This window comes from Rhea americana, unplaced genomic scaffold (assembly GCF_003343005.1).
Source record: "Rhea americana isolate MKP2758 unplaced genomic scaffold, rheAme1 scaffold_5, whole genome shotgun sequence".
NCBI classification, from domain to species: domain Eukaryota; kingdom Metazoa; phylum Chordata; class Aves; order Rheiformes; family Rheidae; genus Rhea; species Rhea americana.
In genome coordinates, this window is record NW_028186645.1 from 6,384,553 (window position 1) to 6,399,455 (window position 14,903).

Sequence of the window (14,903 nt, forward strand, 5' to 3'; positions counted from 1 at the left end):
TCTATGACACAGTAGTATTTCATTAATACCCCACAACCTGGTGTCTGCATTTGTGCCTGTATGAGATGAATTCAGTGCCGCTCCCGTTAAGCTGAGCAGATTCCATTTTATCTCATAACTTAAAAGTTGCTGCCCTTCAATGTGTTACTTTTAATTAATATTTGCTATAGCRATGTATGCAGCAGTGCACAAATTAGTTTGTTGCTGAAGATGTTTGTGTAGCTTAATTGCTAGTCATCAGATAGACAAAAATAATTGGAGAGGATTTCTTTATTGGAAGAGCATTTTGGGAAACATTTGGACAGAACTAGRTGGAACTTCATGTAAAGGTACTTCACGGTTTCAGATTTCACAGCATAGTGAAATGCCAGACCAACCTATATGGGGAAGCTGTGCCCCGAAGGCATACTTCAGCACTAATGCCTACTGCTCTGCTAGAACAGGATGGATGGCTGTGCACTGTCACCTCTGGCCTGTCACGTGCCCATTGCTTTCATATTACCTGATGRAGGCACTAGTGGCCAGTAGGGGATGTATCAGAAATGCACTCTTTTCYCATCCAGCATTACTAGAATGATATTACTTGCATGATACGTTGCGCTAGGCCTACTCCTAAATAGAGGATGCCTTAGTGTTATCTACTGGACTRAGTTTATTTGACAGAAGGAATATTGTTTCCTTGTGTTAAGCAACWGAGTTTCTTTGATTTAATCCCCCTTCTCACCCTTTAAGGAACGTAGCCTTTTGTGAGCTGTCTCAAGAGAAGCTGTCTGTCACACCTGACAATAGACAAATACCTCAAACCAAAAAAATATACAGGCTGTTTGTCTGTGTTCCTGTTTACATAAGTTCAGAAACTTTCTGAATGCATTTTAGCATGTTTATATAAATGGATGTGCTTTCCAGTAAAAAGTAGCTAGTCAGAAAGTAACGTTCGGTTACTGGTTTCCAGATACAAAGCAGTGATGGGCAAGACAGGTATGTATCGACTTCTGTGAACACACATCATTTTCTTCTGTTCCTAAAATGTTGTGCAAGAGCAGAAAAGATCTTCTTACTAGGAGAAAGTAAGCCTTCAGCGAGCACTTACGTGATTTGTTTCCTTCATCCAGTGAGAGATTAAGATGGTCCTCTCTCCTTTACGCAGACTAATGAAATCCTCTTATTTTGCTTTCTAATAGCRTCTTCCAGTGTACAGATTAGCAATGAACTGCTGTTGGACAGCCATTAAGATTCTGTGACTTGTGTTCAAGTTCTACATTTTTGTCTTGACTCAGATTTTTAGTTCCAGCAGAAAGTGTAGAGCTTTGTTATTACTTAGTTGGGAAACTTGTGTCCTCTGAAGAGAAGCAGTGCGAGAGTAGGGCTGGCAATGGGATGCTAAACAAGCATCTTCCTGTATCCAGGAGTAAGACATTTATTCGAGCACCATATTGAAAACAAAGAAAGACCCTCTAAGCTTGCATGGTAAAAGGCAGTTAGTTTGTTAGAAATACTGATTAAATTTACGTAATAAGAATTCACTGTGAGCTCCATGCACAGAAGCTGAAATGTGTGATGTTATTATTTCATACAGTTGAATAACATCCATCAAGCTAGTTGGCTTAAAAGATAGTGCACTAGACGGACAAAACAAAAAGCTTTCCAAGTTATGAGATTCCCAAAGACAGYGCAAGTCTAAGCCTGCACCTAAATATTTGAGAGCCTTTGGTCTGTTCTGAACTGGTTACCACATTTCTTTCTTTCCAGCAGGCAATGGCAGAACTGTGAGTAGCAGCAACTTTCAGATTTGAAGATGTTTTGAATATAAAGTTGCTTTCTGCAGCTTAAATGCAAACGAGTGAGGCAACTGGAAAGCAATGTAATATCGCAAGAAACAACAAACAAATGCCTTCCTAGATTTTAAACGTGGGCTCTTAACTGAGCAGAATGCTATGCCTTGTGGCAGGTCACTTCCTTGGTTTTAAGTAGGCATCACCACACTATCAGAGCGGTTTTTGAATTCGAGTGCTTACCATTTTTGTACACTGTGAAGGATACACTTACACAGGAGGGAAGCCGAAGTGTAAAAAGACCAGTATGTGTCCAAGATCATACAGGGAAACCTCTTGCTGCGCAGCCCCCATGGTGTTCTGGGAGCTGTGGTGGCAAACCTGTGCGCGGTGCGTGTTACAGCTGTGGTCGTCTCCATACGTGCGTGCGGCTGTGCGTTGCCCGGCGTAGAGGCTTCTCCATGCTGCTCTGTGAGGCACGAAGGGAAGAGCAGAGCGAGTGAAGGTATTTGGCAGATCTGATGCAAGTGCTGTGCTGCTGGCTTCCTTCCAGTGAAAGACTGCACTAGCTCAGTGGGATGGAAGCTTAAGGCTGCATTTCGAGTACTGTGGTTGTAATGCTCGTGTGATTGCTGTGGCAGTTCTGGTATATCCCCTGAAGGGACGGGACAGGCAGAGCCACACGGTGCTCTCTTGGTGTCTGGGACATTCCCCTCATCCCCTCCTTTTCCCTTGCCCACTCCTCTCAGCTGGAGCAGCCTGAGCAGGCAGCAGCTGCAAGGGGCCCGGGGAGGGGTGGCGATGCCCTGAGCAGGTGACAAATATGGCCGAAGCCCATCCGCCGGTGCTCGCGGGGCGCGTGCTGGGGCAGGCAGCAGCTGGCAAGGCTGGGGCAGAGCAGTTCCTGCACTGGCCTAGCGATGGCTTTTCAGTCAGTGCTGAAGTAGAAGCATTTCTTAAGAGTTTCCTCTGTCAGTCCTTCAAGGGAAGGAGTGCCCCCAAGGCTCTGCAGTGGTTGTCTAACGAGGCGTTAGCRCCAAAACTTGTGCCACTTTCTAGTAATGGAGTCTAACGCTGATGGGCTTTGGAGGAGCTTGCTTTTTTTAAGTAAGGCAGATTTTGATCTTTTAGTAGAAGCGTGGTTTTGTTCCGTCTTGCCCTTCTTCCCCCTACGCGCCCCAATTAATGGAGGGCTAAATTTAGAATTGCAAATTAACCAGCAAAGTAACCTGTGTCTTATGACTTTGTATGCTGGTGAGGAAAAGAGAGAACATCTCCATATGTTTTTCGGGAAGAATCTACTTGACATAGTTTAAAGAATGTAAGATTGAAAACCTGCGGTGAAATGGAAATYATCACAAGTACCTCTGATGGGGACGTGCATTTATTTTTGTTTCACAAGCTATGCAAATCCGGAATAATTAGCTGCAGCCCTTTGGCTTCTGACAAATTGCCAGTTCAGTCTTTGTATGTGACAAAGTTTGGAGCCTTCGTATTTCTAGCGGCTTCAAAACTGTTTTGAGCATTTCTACAAGCTTTCCTAGAGCTCTAGTTCGCATTTTTTTCTATTTTAAAGTAGTTAAGATTTCTTATTTTTGGTTCTAACAAACAATAATACTTTTAGATGTTCTAGTCAGTTGGCTACAAAAGTGGGATTAGTCATTGTATTTCAAGCTTCAGATTTTTTTTTAATAGCAGCGGGATATGGAGGACAACATGTTTTTCAATGTAGAACAGCTGATTGTAGTAGTTACAATGGTCTAGGCTGCTGTTTTGTTTCTCTTTTTTTGCAGCTCTCGGGAATTCAGATATTTGAAATCTTTTACTTTTGAGAAGAAAACTGTCCTTTAAGTTGTGGGTTTTGCTGAAGACTGTGAAGGAAAATGGAGGGTCCCTCCCTCCCCCCTTTTAAATATTCAATCAAAGTAAAATACTGATGACAACAGTTTCCACTAATTGTTGCCAGGGAACAGTTGTTTTCTTGAAATGTGGAGAGGTTTATTTTCATATGAAGTATTAATGGAATAAGCTTGTAACAGCAACGTCTAACCAAGAAAAGGGAGCTTATAAAATATATATCCAATAGCATATACAGAAAGATGTGACTGGAAAGCTTCCAAAGCAAGCAGGGYTGTTGAGATGTTGGAGAGATGGCTCTGTAGTGCAGGGAGAAGAAAGTTTATTTTTACTTGCATGCCAGTCTCTCAGTAAAGTGCATGTTCTTCTGCATATGGCAGTCAGTTTTCGCCCTCAATGCATTTTTTGGAAGTGATTAAAAAAAAACAAAAAAAAACAAAAAAACCTCCAACCCTCTCCATCTCCAGTCAGGGTTATGCAGCTACTTTGTGTATGCTGGAAGGGCTGCTGTATGTAATCCTGAAAAGATGCTGATAGTATTTAACTTTGGTGTTCCACAGACAGCTCTAAATGTTACACTTTGGATGTCTCAGAGTGGGTCTTCCAAAAAAATTGTAATGGTGTATATCACACATTACAGTCTTCAGCCCCCAGAAAAAAAATGAGATTGTAGAAAAACAAATCCCAAGCAGAATTCATTCTCTAGTCCTCCTCAATGGTGCAAGGGGTTCTTCTGTGTGAGACAATCTTGGTACCTAACAAGCAGTGTTACCCCAGCCAGAAGCACAGGATCCAGAGCAGGCAGAGATGTTTTTTTGGCATGTTGAGACGCATTGTATCAGCAGGCTGGTCAGCCAGGTACARCCTGGTCCTTTCTGGTCCATTGGGGCAGAAGAATAAATGCAGTATTGCTGGCTGAGGGAACACTACAGAGGTTAAATAAATAAACACTTGTTCTTTAAAAATCAGACAAAGTAAGGCAAACAATCACAATTTTAGGTATTTCTGCTCTATTTTACTGTTGGTTTATGAATGAGAGAACCCTCAGGAAGACTTTGTGGCTCAGAGATGTAAAGTCTCTGAGTGATTTGGTTTGATTTCTTTTGACTCTGAATCCCACTGTCCCTAAGAGGTGTGGCCTCCAAAGTTATTCTCAGAAAACAGTGTGAAGACATTATTAAGATTTAGAAATCTGTAACTAATGTTTAATGAATGGCTTTCAGATTTGAGCTTGCCTACTTTGGCACATGGAGCCTGCTGCACCCAACTCTTGTCTTCTACTGCGATCTTGGAGCAACTGGTGAGTTGGGATATCCTAGGTGGAATCCCAGTACCTTTGTGAGCTCTGCCAAAGGTTTGGTGACTATAATGGGATTGAGATTGCATTGGAGATTTGTTTCACTTTGTCACTGGCTACAGGCAGTTTGGGAAACTCCCTTAAAAATTCTACCTCCATTAGCTAATGAAGGTGATCTTCCATGTTGTGCAATGCCATTAAATTGTTCAAACAAACAACAAAAAAGAAAAGCTTTGAAATATTTTCACGAAGGAGGTGTAGAATAAGTTTAGTGTGAAGGGACACCTGGAGCATTAGTGGGTGCTGGAACTTCTGAAAATTGCTATATACAATACTTTCTCTGTCGTCAGCGGACAAGTGTTTTCTCAAATACAAACATGAACTGCAAAACTTCTTAAATCCTTCCTCAAGAAACAGTAGAAATAAAAACAAGATCTTGAAGGAAAAGTTGGCTTCTATGGTGGAGAGCAAAGCTCTATTTGTCTCCTTTTGACTGGCCTGTTTTGCAGCATACAGTCTTAGTCTTTGCAGGAAATGGCGATTAGAAATTGTTTTAGTAATCATGGTGGTGTCTACAGGCCAGCAAAGAACAGGCTTTAATTTTGGACTGCATTAAACAAAAAGATTTTTTGTGTCACTGAATGCAGGTGTTATGATATAGTACCAAAGCAGGTACATGGAGTGTGTTTAGAGATGCATAACTCAGGAAATACCTTTTTTTTTAATCAAGAAAAGATCTTATTTGTGGTTTGCTGAAACTGCAGAGCATATGCTGTAGTGCAAGTAGGCAGGTAGCTCTTTAACACTACTTTGAAGCTTTTCCCTTTGTGTAGGAGGGATGGGAAGCTAGTTTGATACAACTCCAGGAGTAACTGTGCCTTTGAACCTGAAATAAGCTCTCAGGTCTGAATGCACGATGCTTTGCCAGCCTGGAGGTGAAACCGTGCAATCCCCCTACTCCAGCAGAGCTGCAAGCTGCTGACCGTGACAATAGTTGTGACMCTGTCTTCAGGCCCGGGGTTTAGTTTCAGAGAGACAGTGATGCTCCTTTGGGAGCAATGATGGTATCCATCATAAAGCTGAGATTTACTTGCTTAGAACAAAAGCTTTATAGAGAGAACATCRAAGAACCAATAAAACATATTATTTGTCTGCCTTAAGAAAGGGAATACTGGTAGGTTTAAGCTTCCTGTGGACTCCACAGAAGATGAGCAGAGTACTGTATGCTGTTGTCTCTTCCTTCCTCCAGGTTCTGCAAAAATGGCTTGCTTCTTTGATCTCCGCTGTGCCCTGAGATGCTTACATCTGGAGATCCATTTTATTGCATTCTTGTTTGCTCTCCTATCACTTCACAGTTAAATCAGATAAATGTATTCGTATTACAAGAATGCATAATATTCTAATAAAACTTTCTATTTAAAGACATTAGGATCTAAACCTGTTTTTTTTTTAGGTTTTACTGTATTTGATCTTTAGCCTCAAGTTAAAGAAGCTCTTAGCATAGGTACCCTATTTTAAAACAGAATACATTCAAACACAGTGAAGCCTGAAAATGATTTCCTAAATCTGACTTTTTTCATAGAGTTTTAATGGAAAAAGAAATCTAAGCTTGAAATCAGTCCAGCTGAACCTCAGATTTTATTTTATTTTTATTTTTTGCAAGGTTCACTGTATTTTAAAAATGATATCTTTAGCTAATAAGAAAATTCATCATTCAATTAACTACATTTTTGGTGRAAGGATCTTTTTTAAGTGGTAGTGTAAACTTCCTTTTGCTGTGTATCTAAAGGTAGACAGAACTGACATATATGGTTTCTGCACATGCTGTAATGTTTCACATGCCTTTGGTTGTTATTTTGCAATATTTTTCTTTTTTATAAAACCTAACATTGTTGGAAAATACTTACAGGCTTTCGGATAATTTATTTTTAAACATGGTTTTTGTTTAGTATTTGAGAATACTTACTGCTAAAGATGACTCACACTGATGAAGAAAAGCAGTGCACTTAATAACTAAGGACGGGAATTGTTGAATATAGCTTTTCAGCCTGAGGAACGTAGGAGAAATCCGGGAAAAATTAAGATCCAGGAGAATTTAAGATGATTATGAGTATACTTTCCTCAAAGGTAGGTAGAAGTAGTGTCCCCAAAATGTGCTTCTTTTTAAAATGAGGTCAYGTTTATGGAAAATTTGAGAGCTGCTTTTTCTATTATCCCTCTTCTCTCATACAGCTTGTCAAAAGGAAGGATAATTGCTGCAAATTCCTAGATGAGGTTAGTATGGTTCTCTGTTTGCTATACGAGCAGCAAGAATGGGCCAAGCATGGATAATAGATGGATCAGAACAGTCATTAAGGATGTAATGGATCTGTCCTAAGCAGTCTTGCAGCAAGTTTTGCCCCTCCTTTTGGAAAGCTCTTTTCAAAGAGGTGATTCAGCCAGGAGCTTTCTTTGCATGGACTATACAGGGAGACTGGAGATGGAAGCACGYATTTTTCAGTCTGAGGTTGCTTCAATAAATGATAGTTGCCTCACTTAATTTCYTGATAGGTTTACTTCCCTGAGTGAAAGGGTTTTTGTATAACTTAAAGTTGCTATACTTATTAACTTAAGTGTATATCGTGTCTTCATTTGAGCAAGTGTTTGTTATAAGATGGTATTACTTTAGTAGCTAGTGAAGACTTTTTTCTTCCTTCCTGGCATCTTGCCAAAGAGGAAACAAGTTATTTACAGTGTTTTGACAGAATCATCTGAAGACGGGATGGAAAAGATGCCGTATGGACTGAGCTAATACTGTAAGAGACTGAAATGTAAGGGAAACAACTGTTGCAAAGGAATTTTTGGCCAACTTTGCGAACAGAGAAAAGCTTTTTAGCTTTGTTTTATAGTAAATTGTTGATTGGAGTGAAGAGCTTCCTTACTACAAGGTCTAAGTGCATCTGAAAAGTTTTTTTTGTGTGTGTGCAAGAATCTTCATTGCACAACTCTGCTATCCTGTAACCTTACCACCATAGAGTTACTGTGTTAAAATTGTTCATTGGCTTACTGATTGCAAAGATTAGAGGACGAGCTAACTGCTGTCTATAGAATTTATGCTGATTGCAGAGAGATCGTTTGTACTTTAGGTTAGTTTAGAAAATGTTCTTTCCTGTGACCTAGACGAGCTTATCTCATAATACCCTTTCCTTTATGATAACATCCTTAAGTGGCTGAAAAAAGAACTGCAGCCATAAAAGGGAAAAATTTAGAACTTTTTAACTCTAAGTAAAAAGCATTTTGAAACAAAATCAAAGCAGATTAAACATCCATAAGCCTGCTGTGATGACTTGAATACCGTTCAGGCCCTTAATGTCTGTCTTAKCAGCTAACTAAATGACTAAAAAGGAGGAGAGAGAGCATTTACTCCCTTCTGGCGACAGATCCTCCCACTGTCCCTGTTCCTGATAGTTGTTCCACCTCTAAGTCAAAAGGACAGGTTAGCGTTGCTGGTGGGTTTCAGACAGTGAAACTCCAGCGCTGGCCAGAGGACCTTGTTCCTGCCAGCAGTGTGCTGCCTTTGCGCTCTTTACAATTTCTACCGGATTAGAAAACTACACCCCGATTCTGAGTCTTGCATACAGGTGTGCTGAATGCTGAAGTTCACTTCTGCTTTCTTTTGATAAAAGCAGTTTTGTATTTTCTGCTGTGATTGCTTTGTCTTAGATATTACTGGCTACTGGATCTCTCTTCTTACTTTCTTTAACTCATTTGTATGGCTAGATCAGTGCAACTCTTCAGTTTTCTTTTTTGATCCCTAAAATTTGGATCTCTTGGACAGGGTCTGTAGAAGTAGATGCACACAAAAGCTGTATTTGCTTTGCTAGCACTATGAGCTCTGTAGTTGTGGTAGCATTGTGCCTGACCTAGCATGGCTATTCTTTAATAGTGTTTGCAGCTACCAGAACATGTTCATTCTATCCCGTAAGGCCCATGACGTAGCCTTACAGCGCCTTTTACAGGTTGGTTGTTTTGGCGTTGTCTTTCTTATTTAGGATACTCAGCGCTTTGTACAGCAGCTCAGTGTTTTTTATTTATTTCTGCACTTGTATAAAGTAGGTCCTTCTTCAGTATTGTACAAGGAAGAAACGAGGATACCAAGACACCCTAATGATCAGTGAGTAGTTGGTTTGTGCTGTGAAAATTAAAGTGACTGCATGAAGATGTGTTTCCTAGCTTCGTTTGCAACTTTGAGTTCCTGAGTGTTYTTTTTTCCTTTTTTATGGCAAAGTTTTGGTTCAGTTACTAGTGATGTTTTGATAGTATCTTCAGCAGATCTACTTTTCTCATGCTGCTGACACTGGTTATGAAGTCCCTGTTCTGCCAGCCTATATGTCTCCTCGTCCTTCTGTACAGGGAGGACCTCTTCAGCCAGTAACGGAGGGGAAAGCGCCTTACCTTTGCACTGGCTGAACCCCAAGAACAGCAGCACTATACTTGCAGGGTGAGACTGGAAGAGCAGGTTGTTCAGTTTGGTAGAGGGGCTGAGCATGAACTGAAGATGCTTCAAGAAGGCCAAGTGTGGCCATCCCAGGGCACTTGAGCCACCTGGGACTTGCAAGCTCCTAAGCCACAGTCATATTACATGAGTTGTGGTGATGTAGAATTAGCTGAGTTTATTGTGGGATGTCTTGTGCTTGCTTAAGAGCCAGGAAGGGATCTGCTCTGCTTTTTTGTGATTCTCAGTTATGTATCTCTTGTAATGTTTCTTGAAGAAGCTGGAGAATTGCCATTCCTGAGCCCTCGGATTTCTGTGAGTGAACTCTACACTTGTGTCTTGGAGGAGAAACGTTCTGATAGTTGAAGGATTTTTTTAAATCTAGCAGGTAAATCCAGAAAGTCTCAGAGGCTAAAAACTGAAGTTTACAAATGCAAACTGAAAATGAGCCAGGAAGTTTGTTTTTACAGTGGGGTAACTCATCCTCAAGCAGTTAGCAAACTGAACTGACAGACTCTTAACTTAATGATTTCAAGGGAAAATAAGCTAGGGAGTTATTTTTGTTTTAACAAGTATTTGATGAGGCACCTGAAGCTGATTGTCAGTGCAAGAATTGGTAAGTTTTCTGGAACTTTCTTGTGTAGGCAGTCAAGCTGTGGATTAATGTAATGTTGGTCCATTTAGGCCTTTTCAGATTGGGGAATGTGATTGCATTTGCCTTTTCTAAAATAACGAATATTCCCTGGTTTTGAGGATTGCTTATTGCTTGATGGCTGTTGGCAGAGACTCTTAGGGAAGAGGTGCAGTTTAACTCTACAGCATATCTAGTTTGTAAGCAATGCTTTGTTGGCTTTTCTGTGTTGCATAAGGAATTGCAGTGTGAATGCTGCATAACTATGCATGAGAAATAATCTGTGCATGGAAATGCTGTCAGGAAGATTGTTACTGCCCAAATATGTCTATTTGTAATCAAATTTTGGTGCAGTAATACCATCAAGTTAATGTTTAAAAGAAGGGCTAATAAGTAGAATTATCAAACGAAATTAAGTGGTGACTGAACTTCAGTTTCTTATAAGTCTTTTTAAAAGTGATGTGCTGCATCTTTATTGACTCGGTCAAGGTTGTTTATGATTTTGTCTGAAGAACTGTGTGTTTGCAGAGGATTGCTCAGCAAAGCCTGTGGCACAGTGAGGTTGGCTGTAACATACTCAAGCTAGGATGATGAACCATAAAACAATGAAGAATACACCCAGAAACAGCAAATAAGTAGAAATTTTAGAGTAAAACAAAGCAGCTGACCTACTGAAGAGTTTTACATCTCTTTGAGGCACAATTTGTAAAGTATCTAAAATAGAAGAAAATCTTTCTATTAAAACATCTTGCATCTTAATCTGTTAAATCCTTTTAATCTTTCACCAAGTGACATCTATTTTTTGTATCAAACAGAGTATGAAATTGATCCATGATTATATAAGGAATCTCAGCACTCAGGAAGAGTTTGGGATCTAGACGTGTATCCCAACTTACGCTTACGCTGTAAGATTTTGCTGTTTCTGTGTTCCTAATGATCAGAATTTCTCTTCCACGTTATAAGTTTTTTTTTTGTTTTTTTTTTTTTTTTTTTTAATCAGGAAGCACCATAAGTTCAAGGCTGTATTTCCGCATACTTCAGATCATTTATTATTTTATACTGAGATCAACAATTTGCTTGACTTAAATGACCTACTGTGTATTGGAGGTGAGCGCTGAATACAGTCAAAAAGCATTTTCTTTTTTAAAAATTGTCCTATGGGTCAGAGTACATGGGACATGCCCCACATCTGTGTTTAGAGGCTGATAGTAACTTGACAGGCACATGCTGAATTTTAGAGTGCTTATGGATTTTACTTATTTTCATCTCAAAAGTTTGAGTGGCTTTTAGTAGATTTGCTGGGGGGGGAATGTTGAGTGTTGAAAGGCATGCTTTAGTTATTTATTTTTAATTATTCTTTATGCTTTTGGGATGTGAGATGAAGAAACTTTACCATTTCTTGAGCTTTTAGGGAAAGAGCCAAATTGCAATATTTTCATCTAGTGTTAACTGAATTTTAACGGAGTTTGGTTATGAATTCTCGACTTTTAGTGGAAAAGGTGAGATTTTGTTGACATTCAGTTTTTTGATGCTGATATTCCGGCAGTCACTTCCAAATTCTTAGTCCTGTGACCTTTGAATCCAGTGTCTTCAGGGAGGAGAAAATGAGGTATGTTATTGTCTTGCTTGGAAAAAATCCTATGTAAAATATGCTGTCATTGTAAGGAAGGTATGAAGATAATGCTGAGCATGAGCTGTGATATTCTTAATTAAAACAGGGAGGTTTGATTTAATGGAGGATTTTGAATCTAGTTCATCAGTTCCTGGCTTATATGCTTATCTTATGGCAGGGTAAATTGCAACAGTTCAACACGAGGGTGGTCTCTTGAATTGTCTCTGTCCCTTTACAAAAGCGAGAGTGTGACTATAATATATTGAAAGGCAGAGAGTCTGAGATATTTAAGGGTAGCCCACTTGATTGACTTGAAGGTTGTAATGCTGCAAGCTCACTTTGAATTCAGTGCACTACTGATGAAGTTCTCACATCACTGTGTTGTCAAGGTCTTGGATTTATCTGAGATAAACCAGCTATAAGGAGGTATGGCAGGTTGTGTCTTGACACATGTAGCCTGTTTTGGGCAGGTTTATCACACAGTCTGTTTAATCTGGTGGGATGAGTCAAACCAAAGGTGGTTGTCCTGTTCTGTGCATGGTGTAAAGAGATTTTCTAAGATTGTGCTCTGCTTTCTGAAGATGTTTGTAGGAGTCAATGAGTTGAAGAGCTTGCTTTTGTGGTGGGAATGAGAAGGCATTAATTGTGGTTAGAGTTTTTGGTTCCATACTTGCCCTCATTACACTACTTTGTATATAAGAGCGCGTACAGTGTTTCCTATGATTTCATTCTGTTTTTTTCTGGGAATATGTGCCAGACTTTTTTTCTCCTGTCTGATTTCTCTGGGCAGCCATGGACACCTACCTGCTAATATTTGTTTTCTCATCTATTGTCCTATTTCACCTATTTCAAAAGCTATGTCTTAGACCAAGAATAAATGAGTGAAAGGATAAACCCTATACAAGCTAATTTTACAAGTAAAGATTGTTAAAATAAACTGTTGTTTGTATGTATTGTGCTTTGTTAATCCTAACACTAGAAACATTAGGTGAAGCCTTTCTATATGTTACAGTTCTGGATTAAGATGAATAACTGAGGAGTGGCACGTCTACAAAAAATTCAAATCCCTTAATCTCTGTGCTGAAAGCATGTATTTATGCTAAGGTTACATATGACTAGCTAGTCATTAGCTTGCATTTTGTCCCTTGTTTTATGGGGGTTTGCTTGCTCATTTGTTTAAACTCTGTATGTGGGATTTCTTTTTCTTTCAGTTGAACTTTTCTGTAGTTAACATAAGCAGGTTAAGCCTAAAGGGCAGAGCTTTTGAAGAGCAGATTTCAAACTTCAAAGCAGTCTTTGCCCCGGTTCCATATTCTTCTTTGTTCCCCCTCACAAAAGTCTCTGCTGTGGTGTTTGGAACAGGGTGTACCGAAGGACAGGTCTTTRGGGCCCGTCCTGTCCTGTACTTCGTGTTGGCTGGAGGCAAGCCAGCTCTTTGCTTTGAAGTTGTAGAGCTGTGCTACCATGGCAGAAGGCTGGGCTTGTTTCTCAGTGGGCCYTAACCAGCCTGAACACCTCTCTGCCACCTCAACATGGCTACGTAGTCTCTCTTGGACAGCTAGGTTACAACTGCTCTGGCTGCACAAAGAGCAGAGCAGGACCTGACTGCCTGATCATGACCTCAGAGCCACCCAAAATCTATTAATTCACGTGACTGTAGTATTCAAATGACTGTTAATTTAGAGAGAATTGGGAAGTCTCCTACAGCACCACCAACTGTATCTGTTAGGATAGTCCTCTCAAAGCTACTTTTCATCCTCCTGCTGCTTACTAGCCGTATGTTTCTGTAGCACCTTGTTTCATGGACTAAGACAAGAAAAGGAATGCTTTACACCTCRTTTGTCATCTGCAGCACAACATCAGTTGTAAGCTGTGGTGTTAGATGCCAGCAGAAGCTGCAAGCATGGCAGCCTGGACACTTGGGGATGGTGTTCCAGCAATCAGCSTACAACGTGCAGTGCTGAGCACCGGGCCTGAGCAGGCAGGCAGAACTCCTCTGTGCTGAAAAAACTGTAGCAGATCTAAGGCTGAGGCACCAAATTGTCCTGGTTTTCCTGCAAATTTTGAGTGATTTTTATGACACAAAAAAATGGAAGATAAAATTTGAAAACATTACAATGGAAATGAGATATACCAATGAGGGAACTTACTAGGTGTCAAAATAGCTTCCCAGTTAGCTGAAACTGTTTAAAATTGAGATTTCACAAAGATGTGTAGTTGAGCAGGTTATTGGTCATGATGGAAGCCTTGGTGAGGGGAAGTTCTGTGGCTTATGCAGTAGAACGTATCAGATGGTCATAATGGTCCTTAAACACCTAAAAATCTAGGGTCTAAGTTGCTAAGCAGAGTGCCTTTTTTCAAAGATGCCGAACAGTTGCTGTTCATGTCCGTGGCCATGGAAAATGCCAAGTGCTCTAGCTGCTTCCTTGGGGCATAAATATAAATGCAGAAGCCCATTTTGAAGTTTTTTTTAATTGTGGCTGCAACATCTTTCTGGCTGAATTCCACGGTTTCATGCTAGYGATTTTTCTCACTTTCTTTGCAGTTGCAATATTTTTATTTGGGCTGCTAGATATGTACATACACTAGATAGTATATGCAAAAGTAACATACATAATACATACTACACATTTGTGCTGGTTATAATATGTGGGGAAGGATACAGGTAAGACAAATTTCAGGATGAAAACTTTTTTTTTTTTTTTATTTTAATATAAGGTTTTGCCTCACAAGATATTTTAAATATTCAGTGAGAGACTTTGGTTCTGTGGGAACTAGTCAAATTTAGCAGACTTAAATATAGAAGCCAAGTAGTACTGTGACTTGCAGAAACCCTGCCACTATAAATGAAAAAAAAGAAGCTATTCTTGCCACTTATTGCTCCTCAGTGCAGCAAAACACTGCATTTAACTTTTTTCTTTTTTTTCTTCTTCTTTTTCCCTTTTTCCCTTTTTATTTTTCCAAAGGGCTGAGAGGGTGAGATTGTTCTCTCTAATAGTACAGGACTACTTCTGGCTTCAGTATGGCACCTTTTTGCAAACAAGATTTCAGCAAAGTGTTTGAGCCTATAACAGAGCATAAGAAAATTAGTAAGAAAGGATCTGAAAGGCTGTTTTCGTTTCATTATCAAATTTAAAATGTTAACTTGTCTGTGGCTGACTTGAGTTGTTGCTTATTTTGATTTCGCTCATGAGGATTGGCCAGTCATGCAGCAAATCTTACATCAGAAGACCTGAGTCAATGGAAATCAAACCTCTTTT

At 39.9% G+C, this 14,903-nt stretch overlaps 1 protein-coding gene across 2 annotated transcripts in view; it reads left to right on the top strand.

The window, feature by feature from the left end:
* ITPK1 (inositol-tetrakisphosphate 1-kinase) overlaps positions 1–14,903 on the top strand; it is a 156,225-nt gene that overhangs the window by 38,645 nt on the left and 102,677 nt on the right. The window contains exon 1 of one of the 2 annotated variants that reach the window (XM_085317529.1): positions 7,012–7,053. The exons of the other annotated variant lie outside the window; for it this stretch is intronic. Coding sequence (XP_085173655.1) covers positions 7,027–7,053 — 27 coding nt within the window. The 5' untranslated portion in view covers positions 7,012–7,026. Of the gene's footprint in view, positions 1–7,011; positions 7,054–14,903 lie in introns of those variants that run through there. 2 annotated transcript variants of the gene reach the window in all.